At 43.8% G+C, this 25856-nt stretch overlaps 1 protein-coding gene and 1 long non-coding RNA gene across 3 annotated transcripts; one reads left to right on the forward strand and one right to left on the reverse strand.

Annotated features, from left to right (window-relative positions):
• Nucleotides 1-329: 329 nt before the first annotated feature.
• LOC311373049 lies at nucleotides 330-3247 on the reverse strand. The gene is made up of 3 exons (XR_014642169.1): nucleotides 3066-3247; nucleotides 883-944; nucleotides 330-503 (listed from the first exon to the last, which is right to left on the reverse strand). It is a non-coding gene; the product is annotated as an uncharacterized lncRNA (long non-coding RNA).
• A 223-nt stretch (nucleotides 3248-3470) lies between these two features.
• Nucleotides 3471-25528, forward strand: LOC311373050 (uncharacterized protein). 2 transcript variants are annotated; one of them, XM_084489905.1, is made up of 16 exons: nucleotides 3471-3576; nucleotides 3687-3727; nucleotides 7675-7762; nucleotides 8361-8645; nucleotides 10336-12127; nucleotides 12582-12755; nucleotides 13224-13397; nucleotides 13928-14101; nucleotides 14829-15002; nucleotides 15485-15658; nucleotides 16205-16378; nucleotides 17149-17322; nucleotides 18016-18189; nucleotides 20211-20384; nucleotides 20562-20608; nucleotides 23164-25528. In XM_084489905.1, exons 3-16 carry the CDS (start codon nucleotides 7693-7695, stop codon nucleotides 23709-23711), a joined length of 4308 nt encoding a protein of 1435 aa, XP_084346031.1. In that variant the 5' UTR covers nucleotides 3471-3576; nucleotides 3687-3727; nucleotides 7675-7692; the 3' UTR covers nucleotides 23712-25528. The 2 variants fall into 2 exon arrangements, with proteins under 2 accessions (XP_084346031.1, XP_084346032.1); XM_084489906.1 differs by lacking the exons at nucleotides 3471-3576; nucleotides 3687-3727; nucleotides 18016-18189 and having other exon boundaries at nucleotides 6138-7762.
• Nucleotides 25529-25856: the final 328 nt, after the last annotated feature.

Here is a 25856-nt window from a genome sequence, read left to right on the forward strand (position 1 = left end):
TCCAGTTCATGTAACTGACGTGACGACGGCCTCTTAAACACTTGGGTTCCCCTGAGGGGGAACGTCTACAGAACTGAAGGCCTCAAACAGCGCAGAACCCTAGCATGCATCTCTGGTCAGTCAGACCACACCCTTATCAGTAGGACAACACACACGGGATGTGATGCAATGTTGAGGAATGTAGTAGGAAAGTGGACGGGAAAAGATCTTCTAAGGGCGAATGAGAGGCATGAGAACGGGGGGTGGGGAGAGAGAGAGAGAGAGAGAGAGAGAGCGAGAGCGAGAGAGGCAGGGCCTACGAGGGGCGGGGCAGGGCCTACGAGGGGGGGGGCAGGGCCTACGAGGGGGGGGGCAGGGCCTACAAGGGGCGGGGCCTGTGAACCGGTTCAAACTAAACGCTGTCAGCATTAAAGCATTAAAAGAAAATGTGACTTACAGTTGGCAGTTTCTTCTTCTTCATGGTTCGGTCGTTATACTCACAGAATCAGTTTCTTCTTCTTGAGCTGTGAAGGAGAGCAACGAGATTAGTTTTACAGCTAGTTTGTGTGTGTGTGTGTGTGTGTGTGTGTGTGTGTGTGTTTCAATTAGTGATTAATCCAATCAAAATAAGTTATTTTTTCCCATTTAACTACGACAGTGACCGAATGCGGGGTCATTGCGTGACGTCATGGCCCCGCCCCCTACGTCTTCCGCCGGCCAACTCCATCATGGAGTCATTGATAAACATCAGCAGCCCCGTCACCCGGCGAGAAATATCAATGAACTCAATTAAAAACAGCTTAGGACGAATTACATCCAGAAGTACCATAATTAAACATATCAAGAAGGCCTAGTAAAAAAAATAAACTATTAAGATCAATTGTAAATAAATGTCCTACTCACAGCAGGTCCAGATGTAGCGGGCCGTTTTACTACAAAAAGTGTTGGTTAACCCGACGGTCAACCTGGAGAACAAGGACCAGACGGATCGTTAGTTACGTTTAGAACTTGAACCGGACGTTTCCAACCATGTCTCGGTTCAACTTCTAGAATAACGTCAATATTAACCGTGTACTGGACAAAAACGTTTTTTTTGTGTGTTTGATTGGTTAATTGGTTAATTGGTTAATTGATTGCTCTATGATTTTCGCAAACCCCGTTTTAACTAAGGGTACACTAAAAAATAAATGAATCATGAATCAAAATAAAAGGTAAAAAGAACAGTAAAAGTAAAAGAATACAAAAATATTGTGTGTCCATTTCTGACTAAACATCACGTTGTGCATAGTTGTCAATAATAATAGAAACTGTCTAATGCTGTGTGTGTGTGTGTGTGTGTGTGTGTGTGTGTGTGTGTGTGTTGCTATCCAGACCGTTTTAAACAACACATCAAACATGGTTTCACTGAACCCACCGTAACACATCATCTTAAACGTGTCCTCTAACAATCAAACAGACTCACGGCGTTGCCTCTCTGGTGCTTCCCGGTGGACGCTGACTGAGTGCATTCAGACGGCGCACGTGTCCGCCATCCACAGGTGAGTCTGACAGGGAGTGACGTCACCGGAAGTGGCTCCACCGGAAGTGACATAAACGCAAAACCAAAAAAGATATTTCAGTCCGTTTTTCGGTTTCTGTTTCTTTTTTCGGCTTATTAAGATATCTACATATATAGATATCTTTATTTTTATTCTCTTTTTTATTCTCATTTTCATTTGAAAAAATAAATACAAAATTGGCGCTGTGTAACTGTACAATCAGGAGTTGACTTACACACTACACACTCACACACAAAATATATTAATATTTTAACAATAAACGGTATAAGTAAGTACGTAACTATTTTTACCAACAAGTCCCCCCGTGTGTGTTCGATTCTAGATAATGAGTTTGTGTGTAGTTAGTGTGTGTAGCTCGGGTTGTGTTTGTAAGTGTCATTGTGGTATGAATCTTTGCTCTTCCAGAAATGCGGTTCATAACCCCTGACAGATCACAAGACCCACGCAGAACCGGGGGTTTACTCACAGTCGGGGACAAGGGGAACTTCAGGGAGGAGATTGCGACAGTAGCCCTCGGACTGAGAGTGTGAACCTCCTCAAAAATCTCTCACGGGGCGCAAGTGTGTGGTTTAGTTTAGTTTAGTTTAGTTTAGTTTAGTTTATTTAGATCCCCGTGTAGGTCGTGTAGCAGAACCGCGTGAAGTTCCTCTAGTGGCCGCCAGATGGCGCCAGGGTACCGCTGGTACAGCCACAATAACTTAAAATAATAATAATAATACATTCGGTTTATATATTATATATTTGATGTAGTGCTCTTCCATGTACTCAAAGACGCTTTACGGAGTGAACAAAAAAAAATTATGATTGAATATAATCTAAATAATAAATAATACTAATTTAATAAGAACGTATATTAGTAGATAAGAAGTGATAAGAAGTTCCTCTAGTCGCCGCCAGATGGCGCCAGGGTACCGCTGGGTAGAAAACAGCCACAATAACTTAACACTTGAAATAAAATAAAAATAATAATAATACATTCGGTTTATATATGATATATTTTACGTAGCACTTTACCATGTACTCAAAGAAATAATTACTATCTCTCTCTCTCTATATATATATATATAGAGAGAGAGAGAGAAGAGAGAGAGAGAGAGACTGACCTCTCCTCTCCTTGTCTCCTCTCCTCGTCTCCTCCCCTCCCCTCCTCCCCTTGTCTCCTCTCCTCATCTCGTCTCCTTGTCTCCCTTCCTCGTCTCCTCCTCTTGTCTCCTCTCCTCTTCTCCTCTCCTTCTCTCGTCTCCTCTCCTCGTCTCCTCTCCTTGTCTCCTCCTCTCGTCTCCTCTCCTCGTCTCCTCCCCTTGCCTCCTCTCCTCCTCTCCTCGTCTCCTCTCCTCGTCTCCTCTCCTCGTCTCCTCCTCTTGCCTCCTCTCCTCCTCTCCTTGTCTAGTGATTCCCCCGTGTAGGAGTCATACAGTTGATCATATCTTATCTGCTTGTCGATGTTTTATTGGTAAGTACAGGTAAAGCAGTAATCCTCTTTAGTTAGTTAATGGTAGTTAATGATTGATTAGTGACAGCTCTTACTCAGGTCCAGGTCTGGTTTGATCTGAGGTGTTTCTGACAGCGTGGATAACATCTCTTTACTGTGTTGCTTTGGTTTGTTGTCTTGTCTGTTTCCTAACTCTGAAAAGTCCTCAGTCGTTTTCTTCTCCTTCAAAGTGATAAAAGTGATTCCTTAGCTTTTCATCCGATCTGTATTTGGATACGTCGGGAGTCACGTGATTTCACAGCAGACGATACAAAGTACAGCAGAACTTAATAGCCTTGACGTAACTTTAGCTGCACTGTTTTAACCTCCAACGTGGTGACTGGGACCTGGTGGTTTTATAGCTTTATATGGACCTCCTCAACCCTTTGCTCTGTCTTATCTCATCACGTGATACAGTTCTGGGTGTGTGTTCTGGTGAAGCCCAGCCCTGACCGTCATAAAGGTTTAAGGTGGAGTTAGCTGTCGTTCAACGCCTCCTTCCTCATTCCATCTGTCTTCACTGAGGAGCAGCAGCTCAATCTTTACTCTCAGAACCTTTAGAACCGTGTGAGTGTTCTGTCTCCGTTCTAAACACTTCCTTTGTGTTTTGGTGAACGCCTGAATCTCTTCCTTCAACCCATCTTACTCTCCCTGCTTTTGTGCTTTTATATTTTCAGACTTTGCGGGGCTGAACGCGTTTTCATCAAGAGAAGCTAAGGTACAGTTTGCTTAATGTCATGTTTTCTTCAGATTATTGGTCATGTATTCACAATGTATTAATGTATACTAAATCCTAAACCTGACTAGCTATATCACTGTCATAAGTATTATAATTAGTATTAATATATGCTGTAGTATTAAACCTGACTGAGAGAGACAGGGAGAGAGAGAGAGAGAGAGAGAGAGAGAGAGAGAGGGGGAGAGGGACGTAGAGTGAGAGACACTCTACGTGAGAGATAAATCATTAATCTCTCTTTCTCTGTGCTTTTGACTCTTGAGCTGCAATAACAAGTGATTCCACCGTGTGGGATTGATAAAGTTGATCATATCTTATCTGCTTGTGGATGTTTTATTGGTAAATGGCTGTGCGTGTGTGTGTGTGTGTGTGTGTGTGTGTGTGTGTGTGTGTGTGTGCGTGCGTGCGTGCGTGCGTGCGTGTGTGCGTGTGTGTCTGTGTGTGTGTGTGTGTGAGGAGTACAGGTAAACCAGTTCTCCTCTTTAGTTAGTTAATGATTGATGTTTTAATGACAGCTCTTACACGCAAGATACGCAACCGAGTGTACAAGAGGCAACCGCACTCAGGCCCAGTTGAGATTGTTTAGTGGGGGGGGGGGGGGGTCGTACTTGAGTACGGTAAAGGGACACTTGGTCTAGTGTGAGTGGGGGGGGGGGGGGGGTCGTACTTGAGTACGGTACAGGGACACTCGGTCTAGTGTGAGTGGGGGGGGGGGGGGGGGGGGGGTTCGTACTTGAGTACGGTACAGGGACACTCGGTCTAGTGTGAGTGGGGGGGGGGGGGGGGGGTCGTACTTGAGTACGGTACAGGGACACTCGGTCTAGTGTGAGTGGGGGGGGGGGGGGGGGGGTCGTACTTGAGTACGGTACAGGGACACTTGGCCTAGTGTGAGTGCGCCCTTAAGGGCGGGTCATGGTCCCACGTTCACACAAGGCAAGTCCGTCCTCGCGGACCCTCCTTGCGTCCACCGCGAGGGCCGGACGTGCGCCTCCCAAAAGTTGTCACCTTCCGTCGAGGCGACGCAGCAGCGAGGGCTGTGATTGGTCCGCTCACTAAAACCCCGACGCAGAACCACAAAGGTTCAGGACTGTGTGGACGCGTCTGCGTGGTCGTTGCGTTGCGTGAACGTGGGACCATAAAGAGCCCTTTACTGCGGTCTAAAAGCAGCGTGATCCTCTTTAGTTCGTTAATGATTGATTAATGACAGATTAATGAAGGGTCATATATTCTCACTGTATTAATATGTTCTAAATGAATCGGTTTACAGTCCAGGTTCAGTGTTCCCAGGTTCCTGCTGTAGAAGAGATATTGATCTCAGAGAGACAACCTGTCTGAATAAAGGAACATGGGTCAGAACATCAATAACTAGTTTCACTGTGTTGAGGGCGTTTTCATAAGGAGCCTCTGGTCCAGGAACGGAACTGAACTCACATTGGGTTCCAATGGAAAACGCTTTGGATTCAAACATTCCCTGTTTTGAGCTGAAAGGACGACTTGTGACCGTCTCTTGGACTGTACATGTGTAGTGTGTTGTGGAGGTTTACTGGTCACATGAGTGACTTATTGTTGGTTTTATGAGCATCGATAACGGTTTAGTACACTGATCTTTACACTCTTGAGGCCAGTGACTCCACTCTGGGGAAGAGACGTTTCATTGGTTCCCGTTGTGAGGGAGCAACATTTCCTCCCACACTAATCACAGTCGGCCGTCTCTGATAGGACACCGCGTTATCAACTGCTCACAGTCAGTCGTGGTCAGACCGTACCATCCGGCAGATAAAAGGGGGGAAACGGCAGTCTTTTTCAATGTTGTTTTTACTTAAAAAATGGAAACACAAATTAATAATTGTTCTACTTTGTCAATGATTCATTTTTATTTGATAGCAATAACGGATGATGTACCACTTTGTATTCAGTATGTCCCAGCTCTTATTTAATCTCCCCATGGAGAGTTAACAATGGGTGATTGTCTCTTGGGCTGGGTAGACCTTAGTCACTCTGAATACTCCTTCTTTATAAGTGTATCAGGCCATGTTCTTATTGTTTTTCTGTTTGGTTTACTTATCATTCAATATTAAACCCTCCGCCCACACTCGCGTGATAGATCTAGTGTAGATCTAGACATAGATAGTGATAGAGTGTGGATATCTAGACATAGAGGGTGATAGAGTGGATATCTAGATATAGATAGTGATAGTGTGTAGATCTAGACATAGATAATGATAGTGTTTATGAAATCTAGACATAGATAGTGATAGATTGTGTAGATCTAGACATAGATAGTGATAGAGTGTGTATGAGATCTAGACATAGTGATAGAGTGTAGATCTAGACATAGATAGTGATAGAGTGTGTATGAGATCTAGACATAGTGATAGAGTGTAGATCTAGACATAGATAGTGATAGAGTGTGAATCTGATCTAGACATAGATAGGGATAGAGTGTGTATGAGATCTAGACGTAGATAGTGATAGAGTGTGAATCTGATCTAGACATAGATAGTGATAGAGTGTGTATGTGATCTAGACGTATTGAGGGCCCTATCTTGCGCCCGGCGCAATTGACTTTCTACACCAACGCATGTGTCGTTGCTAGTTTGCACCCGGCGCACAGCAACCATGCACCACTACACTTGCGCCTGGAGAGGCGTGTCGGCGAAAAGCAGGGGCGTGTTCTGGCGCAAAAAAAAATGCGCCAATACAATTGAGCCACTGACCGAAAAATACCTGGTCTATAGCGGATAGCGCAGTTGTTGTTGCTATTTTGACGTGCCATGGCAGGTCAGAACTACAACATAGCCTACGCTTACACACACGTAGGCTATACACAGCACAAACATGCAAACTATTAACCTGATTTAAATATTATGATATCAAAGATTATTCATACATGTGAAACTGCATAGAAATAGCGTGTGGATTGTGGAAACATTTTTTCAATAGGGCTGCATGAATGAATGACGTATAGTAGGCTATGGCATGCATTAAAATAATAATAATAACAATAATACATTCGAGCAAAGTATATTCCAGGCTTCCAAAACAAAATCTTGTTTTAGGGTAAATGGTTGGTTAAATGATTTAGGAAAGAACAGCTGATACAGCGGTAAGTTTTACTTTTAAATCAATGCATCTGCAAACACTGTACATCAAACACATATGTTCTTGACACAGACATCATGTACAAGCCCATAACTTTTAGGATTGATGAGTATTTGATCGTGAGAAAACATAGTTTTACCGCGAGTGAGTGTTTAAAAGAATGAATGAATGCGGGTGATGCTTGGCGCGCGTGTGTGTGCGCACCCATCTGTCTAAACACACGCAAACTAAAAACGTAACGCATAATACAGTCCATGGCGATGTATATTAACAGGGGACACATGCATATTATGAACACAAGTCAATAACGATAATGTATATAACACTGCTAACAAACTATGTTTGTTAATGTATTGGCGCATATCATTAAATAGACACACAGTTGCGGCCATCGAGGACCACGTCCGCATATATGTGTTAAGTTGCCTTTGCCGCAATTTACATGACGAATTATTGATAGAGTTTGAAATTCATGTGGTCATGCATCTATCTCAGCGGAGACTGCAAGCGCGCTGTCAAAATATTAACTTGCCAAGTCAAATGTGCTGGGTCTTAAAGGGGATGGCAGGTGGAACTCTCATTGGTTTATTGCACGTTACGCCCAAAACACACCTACAGGTTTCAGCCCAACCCTTTTTAGATTTGTGCCGGGCGCAAAGCTTGTTTATCTCGGGCCCTGAGTGTTTATGTGATCTAAACAAAGTAGTAGTAATAAAGTGCATAAGTATATCAGACAGGAGAAGGATAGGACGTCTTTACTGCAGAAATGTCACGTTCGCTACTCAAATATAATCCACAGAAACAAAATGTAGTTGTGTTGTGTCCAGGTCTCCAGTCTTCTATGAATGAGGAGAGAGAGGAGGTGGGTCCTACCTCTAAAACCACTCTGTCTGGGGAACATGGCCGTCACAAGAGGTAAGAAGAAGATCTCTCTGTCTGTGACTGTTCTTAGTGCTCAGCGGTGATATATCATGACTCCATCATTAGTCTGAGTAAAACTTCTCAAGGTCGTGGATAAAACACGTTAACAAACTAAAAGAGGTCGAGAAAGCTGAAGATTGAAAGATAAAGACTTTATTCTAACTTGTAACACCTGAGTTTGTTTGGAATCAGGCTTCATGTTATGTTCCCATTATGTGTGGATTCCTCCTTAAGGCTTTGGGGGGGGGGGGGGGTAGAGAGTGTTTGGTTGCGGTCGGGGGAGGGGGTCGGAGCGACAGGATGTCTCACAGTAACGGACGTTGCGGTCAGCTGACTTTGCGCAGTTCTCCAGTGTGCGCACGCAAAATAAATATTTTTTATTTTTTACATATTTTGTAGCAAACTCTTCACGGACCCCCTGGCAATGCGCCGCGTACCCCACTTTGAGAACCACTGGTCTACACAATCACCACTAACGGAGTCGTTCATTTGGATCTTTGTATTTATGCCTGCTATTTGATTTTAAAACAGGCCGAAGATGAATTTATATTGACTACAACATTGTAAATGTAATATTGCCTTTTGGATTCAGTTTCAGAGCTAAAAAGGATCCGTAGTGAATTTGTGGATCGTGTCGGAGAAGCAACTTTGAAAGGTCTGCTGGATGACCTTTGGCAGGAGAAAGTGTTGAGTACCAACGAGAAGGACACTGTGTTGGAGGGCCAGACGATCAGAGCGGACCAAGCTCAGTGTCTGATCGACATGGTGATCGGGAAAGGGGAGAGAGCAAGTCAGGTGATGATTGATTCTATGTTCAAGAGGGACAAGACACTATACATCAGCCTGGACCTCCCTCCCAGCCCTGCTGATCGTGTGGGTGAGTTGTAACTAGGAATGGGTTTTCTCAATAAGCCCTGCCCACTTTATTCTGACAAGGGCCTAACACGAACCAGAGGCTTCTTTATCCTTTCATCTCCTGGGATCCAACCATTAATTATTGTCGTTTCAGGACATTTGTTTAGACTGCATATCCAAAGCCATTCTCCCTACTTTGTTGAAAAGTGTTAAATAATTATAATTTAAATACCCGAACAGCACAGCAGCAGTCTAATGTTTTTTTGTACAATTAAATTTGTTGTTGGATGAAGCCTTTGATGTTACAGTAATGTTGCAATGAATTGACTGTTTCAGAATTGACTGCTGAATTGAATATATCTGCACCTCAAACAGATCTGACTTGAGTAGAAAAATGGCTGTACACGACAACTATCTGAACACAAACCGCAAAAGTGGCGTTGCGTTTCCACTTTTCATTCCGCGTTTAGACGAGCGTCTTTGGGTCGAAATCTGTGTGCATACAGTGACGCAAAAGTGTGGGAAATCCGACATGTTTGTTGTGGTTTGCCTGTACTGCACATGGATGTGACGTAAACGCGTACGGGACGAGAGCCAGTGTGAGCAGCTCACTTTTGCGTTGTTAACCCTTTAGACGGAAACGCAACAGTGGAGCGTTTTTAAGATTTCCACTCTGGAGGGTGGGTTCATTTTTTTGCGTTTTTAAGCCCCGAAAACGCTGTCGCCGTCTAAATGAAAGGCACATCTGATAAAATATTTTGTCGGTTTCACCCGGGAGCGTTGTCGTGTAAAGCCAGCCTAAATGAACATGAACCTAACCTCATGTTAGGTACTTTAACAATCAGTATGTATTCAAACAATTAACAACAATACCACTGTCTGTGATTGTGGAATACATTCATAAAGCAGCCAGTGTTTGAATCTGACTGTAGTATTAATTAGTTAACCTTAACATATAAGTAGGTATAACTTAAGTGAGAGAAAGACTGCAGGGGGAAGAAAAGTCCATTCTTCTTTGTGGCCGTCATAAAGTCCTCCCTGTCTCTTCCACTCAGGATGATGTGAGTCAGGTATAGAGGCATTTACAAATATTAAGGGGCCAACTTGGAGTCAGCAGAGTAACCGGGGTTCATCTCAGAGGGCTGTCAGGAGGTGTGAGTGACACATGAATGTCCCTCAGAATGTAGACCTTCATTGACTGCTTTTTCCACACTTATTTCCTTATATGGGCAAGATAATGGCTTCCTTTAAGAATATGGTTAATACACTCATACAGCAGCCAATGTTTAACTTTGACTGTGACTGTGTTAGTGAGTTAGTTAGCCATAACATATGGAACAATTGAAGGGGGCTCCCTTCTTTGTGGCCCTCATAAAGCCCTCCCCGTCTTTTCCTGTCAGGATGAGTGGAGCCAGGTATAGAGCAATTAATCGTTTTAGGGATCCACTTGAATTCTGCTAGTAAACCAGGTTCATCTCAGAGGGCTGTCAGGAGGTGGAATGAGGGCCATGTGGATGTCCCTCGGAATGTGGTCCTTCGTTGACTCTGGGCTTTTTTTCACACTGATTTCCTTCATGTAGGCAAGATAATGATAACCACAAGTTATAAAGCCACTAAATATCATGAAGTTGATCATTTTATAGGAAATATTGATATGTTTCCAATGATGTCACCATCTACTAACTGAAGTCTCCTGTTGTTTTCTCATTTAGAATCTGCTGAGTGCCAAAATAAAATCAAGTTTCGTTTGATGAAGGAGTTCAGGGGTGTGTTTGAGGGAATTCCTAAAGCAGGACAGTCAACAGGTCTGAACGACTTATACACAGAGCTCTTCATCACAGAGGGTGGCAGTGGAGAGGTCAACAAGGAACATGAGGTCAGACTGATTGAAACAGCTTCCAGGAGACCGGCCAAGGAGGAAACACCAATCAAATGTGAAGACATCTTTAAACCCTTACCTGGACAAGATCAACCAAGTAGAACAATAATGACAACTGGAGTGGCCGGCATTGGTAAAACCATCTTGACACATAAGTTCACTCTGGACTGGGCTGAAGGCAAAGCCAACCACGACATAGACTTCACATTTATATTCACTTTTAAAGAGCTGAATTCACTGAAAGGGAAAGAGTTTAGCTTGGTGGAACTTCTTCATCTCTTCTTTATTGAGACCAAAGAAGCAAGAATCTTAAAATTTGACCGGTTCCAAGTTGTCTTCATCTTGGATGGTCTGGATGAGTGTCGACTTCCTCTGGACTTCCAGAACAACCAGACATGGACAGATGTCACAAAGCCGACCTCGGTGGACGTGCTGCTGACAAACCTCATCAGGGGCAACCTGCTTCCCTCCGCTCGCATCTGGATAACCACACGCCCTGCGGCAGCCAATCAGATCCCTGCTGAGTGTGTTGACATGGTAACAGAGGTGAGAGGGTTCACCGACCCACAGAAGGAGGAGTACTTCAGGAAGAGATTCAAAGAGGAGACGCTGGCCAGCACAATCATCTCCCACGTGAAGAAATCACGAAGCCTCCACATCATGTGTCACATCCCAGTCTTCTGTTGGATCACTGCTACAGTTCTGAAGGACATCTTCAAAAAATCCCAGATAGAAGAGAAGCCCAAGACCGTGACTCAGATGTACATCTACTTTCTGAAGCTTCAGTCCATACAAAGGGACAGGAAGTACCATGGGAGAGCTGAAACGGATCCACACTGGAGTTCAGAGAGCAGGGAGATCATTGTTTCTCTTGGAAAACTGGCTTTTAACCAGCTGGAGAAAGGCAACCTGATCTTCTATGAGGCCGACCTGGCAGAGTGTGACATCGATATCAGAGCAGCCTCAGTGTACTCAGGAGTGTTCACCCAGATCTTTAAAAAGGAATGTGGGCTTTACCAGGACAAGGTCTTCTCCTTTGTCCATCTGAGCATCCAGGAGTTTCTGGCTGCCCTTTATGTCTTTCTGTCCTTCATCGAGACTGGTGTCAATCTGCTTTTAGGACAATCGCTCTGGTCTATTTTTGTGAGAAACAAAGAAACAAAAAAGCTCAAACTTTACCAGAATGCTGTGGACAAGGCCTTACAAAGTAAGAACGGACACCTGGACTTGTTCCTCCGTTTCCTCCTGGGCCTCTCTCTGGAGACCAATCAGAATCTTCTACAAGGTCTGCTGGGAAAGACAGGAAGTAGCTCATGCACACATGAGAAAACAGTGTCCTATATCAAGAAGAAGTTAAATGGAGATCTCTCTCCAGAGAGAAGCATCAACCTGCTCCACTGTTTGAATGAGCTGAACGACCGTTCTCTAGTGGAGGAGATCCAAAAGTACCTCACATCAGGAAGTCTCTCCAGAGAATCTCTCTCCCCTGCTCAGTGGTCAGCTCTGGTCTTCATCCTACTGACATCAGAAGAGGAGCTGGACGTGTTTGACCTGAAGAAATACTCTGCTTCAGAGGAGGGTCTTCTGAGGCTGCTGCCAGTGGTCAAAGCCTCCAAAACATCTCTGTAGGTTCACTTATAACATGTATAACAATACACACAACACAATATACATAAAACTGGAATATAAGGTTAAAATAATATGCATAAGTAGGTTGTATAACATGTATTACTATTCTACTCACAACATAATAAACATACTAGAAGAATATACAATTATAATAATATACAAAACATAGGTATAATGTATAACAGTACACATAAGAGCATATTAAAAATAACATAATATAGAAGTAGTTTTACACCTGAAACATAATATGTGACACAGCTTTGTCTCCATAAAGTATCAATAAAGCTTTAACTATCCTCCAAATGGAATGATGAATACACTTTATAAATGTGGTTACTTTAGTACGAACTGCTCTCAACCAGAAAGAGTAAATGGTGTGTGTGTGTGTGTGTGTGTGTGTGTGTGTGTGTGTGTGTGTGTGTGTGTGTGTGTGTGTGTGTGTGTGTGCAGGTTGTCTGGCTGCCTGATCACACAGGAAGGCTGTGCTTCTCTGGCCTCAGTTCTCAGCTCCAACTCCTCTAGTCTGAAAGAGCTGGACCTGAGTACCAATGATCTGAAGGATTCAGGAGTGAAGCTGCTCTCTGCTGGACTGGGGAGTCCACACTGTACACTGGAAACTCTCAGGTCAGTTATCAGCCTCTTCTTCAAACGGGTTATTCTAGCTTCCAGTAAGTGCTGCTCCTGCCTGATGCATTTCTGTTGGTCTTTTCCCTGCTGACAAAACATTCCATGGATCTGCATAATGTTAGAACATGTGAAGAAACGGCCTTAGCGTACCAAACACAGCAGAGTTCTCATGACTGTAACCGAACAATATCTCATCTGAGTTGTAGCTATTGAGAAAGGAGCATTTGTTTAAGATCCTGTTTCACATCCATGTGAAGGAAGTTCTACTGTCTGTGATGATGTCATCTCCCCACTTCCTCTTCCTGTTCTCAGACAGGGTGACACAGCTTTGTCTCCATAATGGATCAATAAAGCTTTAACTTGTCCTCCAAATAGAATGATGAATACACTTTATAAATGTGGTTAATTTAGTACAAACTGCTCTCAACCAGAAAGAGTAAATGGTGCGTGTGTGTGTGTGTGCAGGTTGTCTGGCTGCCTGATCACACAGGAAGGCTGTGCTTCTCTGGCCTCAGTTCTCAGCTCCAACTCCTCTATTCTGAAAGAGCTGGACCTGAGTACCAATGATCTGCAGGATTCAGGAGTGAAGCTGCTCTCTGCTGGACTGGGGAGTCCACACTGTACACTGGAAACTCTCAGGTCAGTTATCAGCCTCTTCTTCAAACTGGTTATTCTAGCTTCCAGTAAGTGCTGCTCCTGCCTGATGCATTTCTGTTGCTCTTTTCCCTGCTGACAAAACATTCCATGGATCTGCATAATGTTAGAACATGTGAAGAAACGGTCTTAGCGTACCAAACACAGCAGAGTTCTCCTGACTGTAACCAAACAATATCTCATCTGAGTTGTAGCTATTGAGAAAGGAGCATTTGTTTAAGATCCTGTTTCACATCCATGTGAAGGAAGTTCTACTGTCTTTGATGATGTCATCTCCCCACTTCCTCTTCCTGTTCTCAGACAGGGTGACACAGCTTTGTCTCCATAAAGTATCAATAAAGCTTTAACTTGTCCTCCAAATGGAATGATGAATACACTTTATAAATGTGGTTACTTTAGTACAAACTGCTCTCAACCAGAAAGAATAAATGGTGTGTGTGTGTGTGTGTGTGTGTGTGTGTGTGTGTGTGTGTGTGTGTGTGTGTGTGTGTGTGTGTGTGTGTGTGTGTGTGCAGGTTGTCTGGCTGCCTGATCACACAGGAAGGCTGTGCTTCTCTGGCCTCAGCTCTCAGCTCCAACTCCTCTAGTCTGAGAGAGCTGGACCTGAGTACCAATGATCTGAAGGATTCAGGAGTGAAACTGCTCTCTTCTGGACTGGGGAGTCCACACTGTACACTGGAAACTCTCAGGTCAGTTTTAGTCAATGGACAAACAGTTACACCACAAGGTTCAATATCAGAAGACATTTAACAGATTTAGATCCATAAAAGTGTGCAAGTAAAGTGAAGCAGCACGCAACTGACACCCCCACGCGGACAAATGCTGTCTTTGCTCTCGTGCTCGAAAAGTATTTTCCTGCTCACTTTATTCTCCTCACAACACAATATACATAATATTGGAATAAAACTAATAATTATCCACAAAACATCTCTGTAGATCTACTTCTTATTTCAGTACTATGAATAACATGTATTATTTTGTAATACATGTTATTCATAGTACTGAAATAAAAAGTAATATTAATATTAGTGCTGTCAGTGAAACGTGTTATTAACGGCGTTAACGCAAATCCATTTAGACGGCGTCAATTTTTTTATTATGACATTAACGCTCTTTAATCTGCGGGAAACCGCCCAATATGGCAACACTGCCTGAACGTCCTCACGCTCTGGCGTCAACGTAAATCAATGAGACCAACTGAAAACGAAGCCATATTAAACTTAAACTGTGATTCTTAATAAAGTATAAATGATATCGAAATTCTGTTTCGATATTATTATAAAAAATATATTTTATAAAGCTTTAACTTGTCCTCCAAATGGAATGATGAATAGGCCTACACTTTATAAATGTGGTTACTTTAGTACAAACTGCTCTCAACCAGAAAGAATAAATGGTGTGTGTGTGTGTGTGCAGGTTGTCTGGCTGCCTGATCACACAGGAAGGCTGTGCTTCTCTGGCCTCAGTTCTCAGCTCCAACTCCTCTATTCTGAAAGAGCTGGACCTGAGTACCAATGATCTGCAGGATTCAGGAGTGAAGCTGCTCTCTACTGGACTGGGGAGTCCACACTGTACACTGGAAACTCTCAGGTCAGTTATCAGCCTCTTCTTCAAACGGGTTATTCTAGACCAGTAAGTGCTGCTCCTGCCTGATGCATTTCTGTTGCTCTTTTCCCTGCTGACAAAACACTCCATGGATCTGCATAATGTTAGAACCTATGAAGAAACGGTCTTAGCGTACCAAACACAGCGGAGTTCTCCTGACTCTAACCGAACAATATCTCATCTGATTTATAGCTATTGAGAAAGGAGCATTTGTTTAAGATCCTGTCACATCCATGTGAAGGAAGTTCTACTGTCTGTGATGATGTCATCTCCCCACTTCCTCTTCCTGTTCTCAGACAGGGTGACACAGCTTTGTCTCCATAATGTATCAATAAAGCTTTAACTTGTCCTCCAAATAGAATGATGAATACACTTTATAAATGTGGTTAATTTAGTACAAACTGCGCTCAACCAGAAAGAATAAATGGTGTGTGTGTGTGTGTGTGTGTGTGTGTGTGTGTGCGCAGGTTGTCTGGCTGCCTGATCACACAGGAAGGCTGTGCTTCTCTGGCCTCAGTTCTCAGCTCCAACTCCTCTAGTCTGAAAGAGCTGGACCTGAGTACCAATGATCTGAAGGATTCAGGAGTGAAGCTGCTCTCTGCTGGACTGGAGAGTCCACACTGTACACTGGAAACTCTCAGGTCAGTTATCAGCCTCTTCTTCAAACTGGTTATTCTAGCTTCCAGTAAGTGCTGCTCCTGCCTGATGCATTTCTGTTGCTCTTTTCCCTGCTGACAAAACATTCCATGGATCTGCATAATGTTAGAACCTATGAAGAAACAGTCTTAGCGTACCAAACACAGCAGAGTTCTCCTGACTATAACCGAACAATATCTCATCTGATTTGTAGCTATTGTGAAAGGAGCATTTGTTTAAGATCCTGTTTCACATCCATGTGAAGGAAGTTCTACTGTCTGTGATGATGTCATCTCCCCACTTCCTCTTCCTGTTCTCAGACAGGGTGACACAGCTTTGTCTCCATAAAGTATCAATAAAGCTTTAACTTGTTCTCCAAATGGAATGATGAATACACTTTATAAATGTGATTACTTTAGTAGGAACTGCTCTCAACCAGAAAGAGTAAATGGTGTGTGTGTGTGTGTGTGTGTGTGTGTGTGTGTGTGTGTGTGTGTGTGTGTGTGTGTGTGTGTGTGTGTGTGTGTGTGTGTGTGTGTGTGTGTGTGCAGGTTGTCTGGCAGCCTGATCACACAGGAAGGCTATGGTTCTCTGGCCTTAGTTCTCAGCTCCAACTCCTCTAGTCTGAGAGAGCTGGACCTGAGTACCAATGATCTGAAGGATGCAGGAGTGAAGCTGCTCTTTGCTGGACTGGGGAGTCCACACTGTACACTGGAAACTCTCAGGTCAGTTTTACTCAATGGACAAACAGTTACACCACAAGGTTCAATATCAGAAGACATTCAACAGATTTACATCCATAAAAGTGCACGTAAAGTGAAGCAGGACGCAACTGACACCCCAACGCGGACAAATGCCGTCTTTGCTCTCGTGCTCGAAAAGTATTTTCCTGCTCACTCGATTATTCATTCTCCTCACAACACAATATACATAATATTGGAATAAAACGTATAATTATCCACAAAACATCTCTGTAGATCTACTTTTTATTTCAGTATTATGAACAACATGTATTCTTTTGTAATACATGTTATTCATAGTACTGAAATAAAAAGTAATATTAATATTAGTGCTGTCAGTGAAATGCGTTATGACCGCTTTAACGCGAACCCATTTAAACAGCGTCACATTATTTATTGTGATATTAACGTTCTTTAATCTGCGGGAAAAACTGCCCAATCTGGCAACACTGCCTGAACGTCCTCACGCTCTAGAGTCAACGTAAATCAATGAGACCAACTGAAAACAAAGCCATATTAAACTTAAACTGTGATTCTGAATAAAGTATAAATGATATTGAAATTCTGTTTCGATATTATTATAAAAAACATATTTTCTAAAGCTTTAACTTGTCCTCCAAATGGAATGATGAATAGGCCTACACTTTATAAATGTGGTTACTTTAGTACAAACTGCTCTCAACCAGAAAGAATAAGTGTGTGTGTGTGTGTGTGTGTGTGTGTGTGTGTGTGTGTGTGTGTGTGTGTGTGTGCAGGTTGTCTGGCAGCCTGATCACACAGGAAGGCTGTGCTTCTCTGGCCTCAGCTCTGAGCTCCAACTCCTCTAGTCTGAGAGAGCTGGACCTGAGTACCAATGATCTGAAGGATTCAGGAGTGAAGCTGCTCTCTGCTGGACTGGGGAGTCCACACTGTACACTGGAAACTCTCAGGTCAGTTTTACTCAATGGACAAACAGTTACACCACAAGGTTCAATATCAGAAGACATTTAACAGATTTAGATCCATAAAAGTGCACGTAAAGTGACGCGGACAAATGCCGTCTTTGTTCTCGTGCTCGAAAAGTATTTTCCTGCTCACTCGGTTATTCATTCTCCTCACAACACAATATACATAATATTGGAATAAAACGTATAATTACCCACAAAACATCTCTGTAGATCTACTTTTTATTTCAGTATTATGAATAACATGTATTCTTGTAATACATGTTATTCATAGTACTGAAATAAAAAGTAATATTAATATTAGTGCTGTCAGTGAAACGCGTTATGAACGGCGTCAACGCAAACCCATTTAAACTGCGTCACATTTTTTATTGTGATATTAACGTTCTTTAATCTGCGGGAAAATCCGCCCAATCTGGCAACACTGCCTGAACGTCCTCACGCTCTAGAGTCAACGTAAATCAATGAGACCAACTGAAAACGAAGCCATATTAAACTTAAACTGTGATTCTGAATAAAGTATAAATTATATTGAAATTCTGTTTCGATATTATAGAAAATATATTTTATAAAACTTGTCCTCCAAATGGAATGATGAATACACTTTATAAATGTGGTTACTTTAGTACAAACTGCTCTCAACCAGAAAGAATAAATGGTGTGTGTGTGTGTGTGCAGGTTGTCTGGCTGCCTGATCACACAGGAAGGCTGTGCTTCTCTGGCCTCAGTTCTCAGCTCCAACTCCTCTAGTCTGAGAGAGCTGGACCTGAGTACCAATGATCTGCAGGATTCAGGAGTGCAGCTGCTCTCTGCTGGACTGGGGAGTCCACACTGTACACTGGAAACTCTCAGGTCAGTTATCAGCCTCTTCTTCAAACTACGTCTTGGGGTTGTTTAATATGTAAGGGATGATCCACGACTAGGTGGACTGTTATCAATATTGATATGTATGTTATACGTGATGTAACTCTGGCCAGCTGATGTGAGGGTTAGGGGTTGTTGACCTGTTAACTGCTAGTATGTTATGTATGTTATACGTTATGTAACTCTGGTCATCTGATGAGAGCTGAGGAGTTGTCATTAGTGTAGACATGGTGATGAGGCTTTAGCCGTGCTGTGATCTGAATATAATGTACCCCTCACCACTAAAACATCACTGGCCGTGGTAAAGTGAAACATATTGAACAGTAAAGATGTCCTTTATTAATGTGGCGGTGTGGAGGCTCTCAATGTGAATCTTAGGTTGCTCGACAACGCCACCTTGGGAATTGCACCCAAGGAATTATTATATATTATTTGACATTGATCAAAAACACAGGTTCGTTCCACTCGACACGTGGTTCCCAGTTTAAAAAAATACTTTGTTTAATAAAATATATATATTATCACAAAAATGAGCATTCATCCCAACTAATAAACAAGGAGCCTAATCAGGGGCTGAGGCCTACTGGTGGGGAAAGAGCAGGTGAAGGGGAAGGGGACTCAACAGGAATAAATTAAAGGGAAAGGGTTCACCCAGACACACGTGGCAGTCACACACTGGTATCACCAAATCCAAGGAAGCACAGCACACAAGAATGAGGGACACCACCACCCACGTCACCAGCACCACCACCAGCCTGCAGCCACTGAGAAGGAAACATAAAGGAAGTTACAACGGAAATAATTAACCCAAAATGTATGAAGCAATATACAACATAAAGCAGGAAATAGTTCACAAAATAATAAAGTACAGAAAACAAAACAAAATTAAGGGATTAACTCCTCAAAATCATTCAGCTCAAATTAAAGGGATAAACAGGTTAAAAGTGTGGTGTCGGCAGTCCACCATGCAAGCCGGCTGTAGCCAAAAGCCAGCAACAGCAGCACCACCAAGCAGCACAGAGCAGCAAGGAATAAGTGGCTGCCGGAGACAAAGCAAGGGACAATGTTGTATATAGCAGCAGAGACAAACGGTGTGATTAGCAGCAGAGACAAACAGCAGACAAAGCTGTAGACAAAGCTATAGACAAAAGCTGTGTACAAAGCAGCAGCGGCCCCAATCAGCTGGTGGCGGAGTCAGATAAATCAGATAAATCTATAGATTTCGGCCAGCTGATGAGCGTTCCCTGTCAATAAACATAAAATTAGTATGGCTAAGCTACATTTATCAAGGCTTTTGGAGGTTAGATTTAAGGTAGCAAACCTGCACAGGGAGAGGGAGGGAGGGAGAGAGACACACGGCAGGGGACATCTACCTGTGACCACACTAGCATTAGCTACAGGATAGCATTTGGTGTAACACAGAGAGAGAGGACACTTACCGCTCGAGAGAACCAGCGACTAAACGGAGCACGGAGCACGCAGTCGCTGCTCTGCAGTGAAAACACACCGGCTTTGAGCATGAGGACACAGTGATAAACGAAACGAATCAGTAGCCGCAGCAGGGGCGCGGAGCATTACCTGCACGGGCAAACACCTGACCCGGAAATGATGCATCAGTGAGAGCACAAGAAGGAGGGCCGTACTTATGTACTGCCGCCCTAGTGGTCAGCTGACGCAATTAACTGCAGCAAGGCAACCCTATTTCTATGCTGCTACATTAACATCATATTAGTTTGGTGTAGTGCTGCTCATGTCCGATGCATTTCTGTTGATCTTTTCCCTGCTGGCAAAACACTCCCTGGTTCTACACAATGTTAGAACCTGTGGATAAACGGTCTTAGCGTACCAAACACAGCGGACTTCTCCTGACTCTAATAGAACAATATCTTATTGTCCTCCATATGGAATGAATACACTTTCTAAATGTGTTTAATTTGGTACAAACTGCTAGATAGAATAAATGGTGTGTGTGTGTGTGTGTGTGTGTGTGTGTGTGTGTGTGTACACAGGTTGTCTGGCTGCCTGGTCACACAGGAAAGCTGTGCTTCTCTGGCTTCAGCTCTGAGCTCCAACCCCTCCCATCTGAGAGAGCTGGACCTGAGCTACAATCACCCAGGAGACTCTGGAGCTGCGCTGCTCTCTGCTGGACTGGAGGATCCACGCTGGAGACTGGACACTCTCAGGTATGGAGAGGACAGCTCTCCACTCAGGGACAAAGTCTCCTACAAGGGTTCAAGCCGCTGCTAGATGAAGTGGTTTGAAAAGGCAGCTGTAACTCATGTTGTGTAGAGAGTGAAAAGACAGCAGATGATGAAGGTGAATGTTTCAACATGCTGTTCTCACTTTGTTTCCCCCCCCAGTGTGGAGCACGGTGGAGTGTGGAGGCTGAAACCAGCTCTAAACAAGTGTAAGTGTCTGTTTAGTTTGATTCATCACGACACTATGGTTCATCAATTTATCTCCAGCCTGTATGTGAGCTCAGATCGTTCAGTCTGTTGTTTACAAAGGTGTCCCTTTGAAGGCTGGTGCAATGTGTGTGTTTTTGGAAATTCAAAAGTTTAATATCTTGGAAGGTTACGTGTGTGTAATAAGCTCATCATGCCGAACATTTTGATGTATTATATGTTTTATCACCAGGTTGCCACAACACACACACACACACACACACACACACAGACACAGACACAGACAGACAGACAGACAGACAGACAGACAGACACACCAGGCGCGGGAAGTTGTTTTCGTCCGGGGATGCGTGCGGGCGGAGTTGTTGGTGGGGGGGGTCCATGTAACGTTTATAGTCTCAGGCTGGTTGCCATGGCGTCGAGGTAAAACTGATCGGCCAATGAACAGGGCGGCATTAGCTCAGGGGGTAGAGCGGGTTGGCTGGTAACCGCAAGGTTGCTGGTTGGATCCCCGGCTCCTCCTCCTCGCTGAGTGTCGAGGTGTCCCTGAGCGAGACGCCTCACCCTAACTGCTCTGACCAGCTGGCTGTCGCCTTGCGTGGCTGACGCCGCCGTCGGTGTGTGAATGTGTGTATGAATGGGTGAATGTCAGGCAATATTGTAAAGCGCTTTGGGTGGCCACTGGTTACAAGAAATGCGCTGTATAAATGCAGTTCATTTACCATTAACCATGCTGCTATCCACCAATGAGGCTGTTAACTATACATGTTCTACTGTTATGCTGCCTATGTAATGAATTACACAACCAAGCAATGAGAAAGGCTTGTAATTTAGACTTTAGACACATTGACTTACCTGTTGATAAGGAAGCAGGCAGCTTCAGAGTCCTTTTGAAAAATCGTAATCCTTCATTAGCTCTTTAAACCTGGGAAGAGCTAATACATTTCTTAAAATGCTACAGTGTCCCTTTAAGAGAAAAAAAGCAATTGATCGTGATTAATCACAGCAAATTGTGCGATCAATTGACAACACCTTTGACGTGAACCTTTATGGTTCTGCGTCAGGTTTTAGTGAGCGGACCAATCACAGCCCTCGCTGCTGCGTCGCCTCGACGGAAGGTGACATTCTTTGGGAGGCGCACGTCAGGCCCTTGTGGTGGACGCAAGGAGGGTCCGCAAGGACGTAACTGTGTGTTCACACCAAACGCAACGGCGCGACACGATTCCATACAAAGTCAACGTAGGGACGCGAATCGGCGAAATTTGTCATGGCAAAAACCTGCGGCAAGATTTGATTGACGGCGCGACATTTTGCCCTGTCATGGGCGAGCACGTTCATGAGGATTTGCAGCGCGAAAAATTTAGCTGAAGTTGAAATATTTCAACTTTGACGCGGTATTCGCGTGAGACAGCCAATCAGCGTTCACTCCCTGGGTGAAGTAACGTGGGGGAAGTAACGTAAAACAGCCAATCAGCGTTCAACCAGCCGGGCCAACCGTTCCCTGCACTCCGCAGTGAACCGCAGCTTGGAGGAGAAAGTGATTGTTGCCGTTTGCGACTCCTGGAGCTCTATATATAATATGATATTATATAATATAATATATAAATATCTATATACTATATTTAAGCAATAGATCACGACAGGCTGTGGTATACGCTCATTATACCACAGTTAAGGGGCGTTGTCCGTCCCGACGCGCAGCGGAGGGGCGGCGACCCCCTTCACTGTGGTATAATGACCGTATACCACTGACTGAAGTGATCTATTGCTTTTATAAAACGGTTACGTATGTATGGCGAAATGAAAGTCATAGACACCCTCAATTTTGAAAAAGCTAGAAAGTCGGAAAAGCATTTTTTTTAACGAATACAAAAAAGTAGTCCCTCCTGGCTGCCGGCAAAGTGTACGGCGGTTGCTATGCAACACACTGTAGCGTCCTTCAGAGAGAAGGCTAGAGACGGTAGGTCGGTTCGCCGGCAATTTAGCCTACTATCGAGCAGTTCACTCACCGTGTGCGTATTGCTTTACAACATTTCCACCCCCTCCAGCAATCAACATGTTTTTAGGCTTCAGTGAACTATGCTATTGCTTTTATACATAAATAAACAACAGTTCAAGTTAGGCGCGGAGTGATACTGAACTCTGTAAACTGAACGGGCGTCATAGCTGTGTGTATACGCTCAATATACAACAGTTGGGAACCAATCAGATCGCTTGATTTAAGCCACCCGTTTTATAAATATATATATATATATATATATATATATTCATAAATGTATGTGTATATATATACACATATACAAAATTATATATATATATATACATATATATATATGTGTGTATATATATATATGTATATATATATATATGTGTATATATATATATATATACCAACTGAAAACAAATCCTCATCCTTATCCGGGGTCGGGTTGCGGGGGCTCAAGCATGAATCAGCATTTTTTAAATTTTCCAATGCAAATGAATGGGGGGATTTTGGGCGAATAACCTGGAATATCTCGGGAATTATGAATAATATCATGTCTTGTTCTCCCGTCAGATGCCTGTGAACTCACACTGGACCCAAACACAGCCCACAGACGACTCTCTCTGTCTAAGGACAACAGAAAGGTGACGGTGGTCAGAGAGGACCAGTCGTATCCGGATCACCCAGAGAGATTTGACTACTGGGACCAGGTGTTGTGTAGAGAGGCTCTGACTGGCCGCTGTTACTGGGAGGTAGAGAGGAAAGGAGGTGTTGATATAGGAGTGACATACAGAGGAATCACAAGGAGAGGAGAGGCTTATGACAACGAGCTTGGATGGAACAACAAGTCCTGGAGTCTTTGTCGTCATGATGCTAGTTACTCTGCCTGGTACAACGGTAGACAGACAGTCATACGTCTCCCCTCCGCTGGCTCTAACAGAGTAGGAGTGTATCTGGACCGGCCTGCTGGCACTCTGTCCTTCTACAGAGTGTCCCGAGGTGTAGGAGGGTCCTCACTGACACACATCCACACCTTCAGGTCCACCTTCACCCAGGAGGACCTCCTCCCTGGGTTTAGGGTATGGAGGGAGGGTGACTCAGCGTCTCTGTGTCGGTTGTAGAAAGAAAAAAGGGCGGCGGGGCGGGCACACACACACAGACACACACAAAACAAGTTGTTGGGGGCGGGGGGGGGGGTTACGGTCCACGTAAGGTCTGTGGGCTTAACGGAGGCGTTCCAGGCGCCTGTCACCCGGAGCGCGTCTATACGTTGACTTTGTACAGATCGGCGCCGCCCCGTCTCTTTTGGCGTGAGCGCGGCTTTAGGCTGATCACTGTCGCGTCCACGCAAATCTGATAGGTCAATGAACAGTGAGGATAGTTGAGATTGTCATCCCTCTCTTCGCCCCGTTCCCCAAACGTGACATACAAAATGTCCTGGAACCAAAGAGATATTTAGAAGATATAACAAAAAAAAAAAATTCTGAAGCTCTGCCACCAGGGGGTGCTGTTGCACCTGCCGCACCCCTACTTCCCACGCCCCTGTCTCTCTGTCTCTGTCTCTTTTTTCCCTCTCTATCCCTCGCTCTCTTTCTCTCTCGTCTATCCTCTCCCTCCGTCCCCGCCGTCTCTCTCTCCTCCCCGTCTCCCTCTCCCCTCCCCCCTCGTCTCCCCCCCCTCCCCTCCTCCTCCCCCTCCTCCCCCCCCTCGTCTCCCTCTCCCCCCCTCCTCCCCCCTCGTCTCCCTCTCCCCCTCCTCCCCCCCCGTCTCCCTCTCCCCCTCCTCCCCCCCCGTCTCCCTCTCCCCCTCCTCCCCCCGTCTCCCTCTCCCCCTCCTTTTTATGGGGCTTCCTAAAAGTTGATGCTGGTAAACCATGAAAGGAAGAGACTTTTAAGATCTTCCATAGGGTTACCTGAGCAGGTTTTGTTAAGATTTCATTTTTAATTTGAAATGTATATTAAATACCTATTGTTGGTAAATCACATGTTTTTTTTATGCTACAATATTTGTCCATTTTCAGACATTACCATATTTTATTCTCCAGGGCTCTGATCATCACTTTTGTCCTAATCCTAACAAGGATGATTTAGATGAGATTAGATTCATTAGGATCCCGATTAGCAACACACCAGAGAGAGAGCTAGTCTTCCTGGGTCCCAAACATCAAATATAGACAACAGACAATCACTTGTTTGACCTTATGTCAAACTCAAATAGAAATAGACTAATAAAAAAGTTTAAAAAAGATATGAAGGCTACAAAAAGAAATGACAACATTAAAAATGTATATACATTATGGACCACATGATTTTTTTGCAGACTTTTTAAAGTTGTATTTGCTATTTTTGCTAGAACGTATGTTTTTTTGGTAGTTCATTCCATAATGAAATAGTTGTGTAAATGATGGTATTTTTCAGTAGATTGGACCTCGGTCTGGGTAAAGCTAGCTGTCCTTTACTTGCTCCTCTAGTGCTATGACCGTGTCTGTCAGACACACTGACTAGACCTTCAGCAAAGAAGGCGGGTCTTTTGCAGTTTAAGACTGACCTTAGGAACAACAAGAGGTTAAGAGAGATTGTTTGTTTTACTGTGAGCCATGAAAGGCTAGTATGCATTACTTCAGTGTTAGTGTGAATAGAGCAGCTCGGTGCCAAAGGAACCTGATTTAAAGCAGGTTTTATATTTCATTCATAATAACCAGGAGGTCTGTGTTGTAAATGACTTTAAACTGAGTATTGATTCCTGGTGTTCTGTTGGGAACCAAACGGCAGCAGAACATGTTCAGTTATTAAAGATACGTGCACACCTGTTTATGATTAGTAAAGTCTGCAGCTTCTATTGTTTCAGTCCTTGTGTTTATTGTGTACATGTAAGGGACTATTTTTCTGTTGCATTTGTTAATGAAGCATAATTTTAATAAACAACTCAGTGGATCCAACTGAATGTTCTCGTGTGTTCAGCCCATCATCATTCTCCTTTTATTACTAAATAATGTTACATAAGTGCCTTAAGAATAATAATAATAATAATATAATAATAATATTAATGTTGTTCTGATAATATTCTGGGACCTCCTCCCTGGGTTTTGGTTAGGGGGGGGGGGGGGGGGGGCGGTGCCTCAGTGTCTCTGTGTCCGTTGTAGAAAGAAACCACAGACAGACGGCCGGACACACACACACACACACACACACGGGATTGGGATCACTTCCGAGTGGTCGCAGTGATCCCAATCCCAGTGTGTGCAGTGTATCATGCGTTGCTATGGT

The sequence above is a fragment of the Micromesistius poutassou genome (assembly GCF_964030765.1).
Source record: "Micromesistius poutassou genome assembly, contig: SCAFFOLD_2982, whole genome shotgun sequence".
Classification (NCBI taxonomy): Eukaryota; Metazoa; Chordata; class Actinopteri; order Gadiformes; family Gadidae; genus Micromesistius; species Micromesistius poutassou.

Bases quoted from the DNA above. Each gene is read 5' to 3' on its own strand.
- LOC311373050 (XM_084489905.1), top strand. From the start codon at position 7,693: ATGAGGAGAGAGAGGAGGTGGGTCCTACCTCTAAAACCACTCTGTCTG. The intron at 13,398-13,927 runs GTCAGTTATCAG...GTGTGTGTGCAG, and splicing joins TGTACACTGGAAACTCTCAG to GTTGTCTGGCTGCCTGATCA. The intron at 20,609-23,163 runs GTAAGTGTCTGT...TTCTCCCGTCAG, and splicing joins GAAACCAGCTCTAAACAAGT to ATGCCTGTGAACTCACACTG.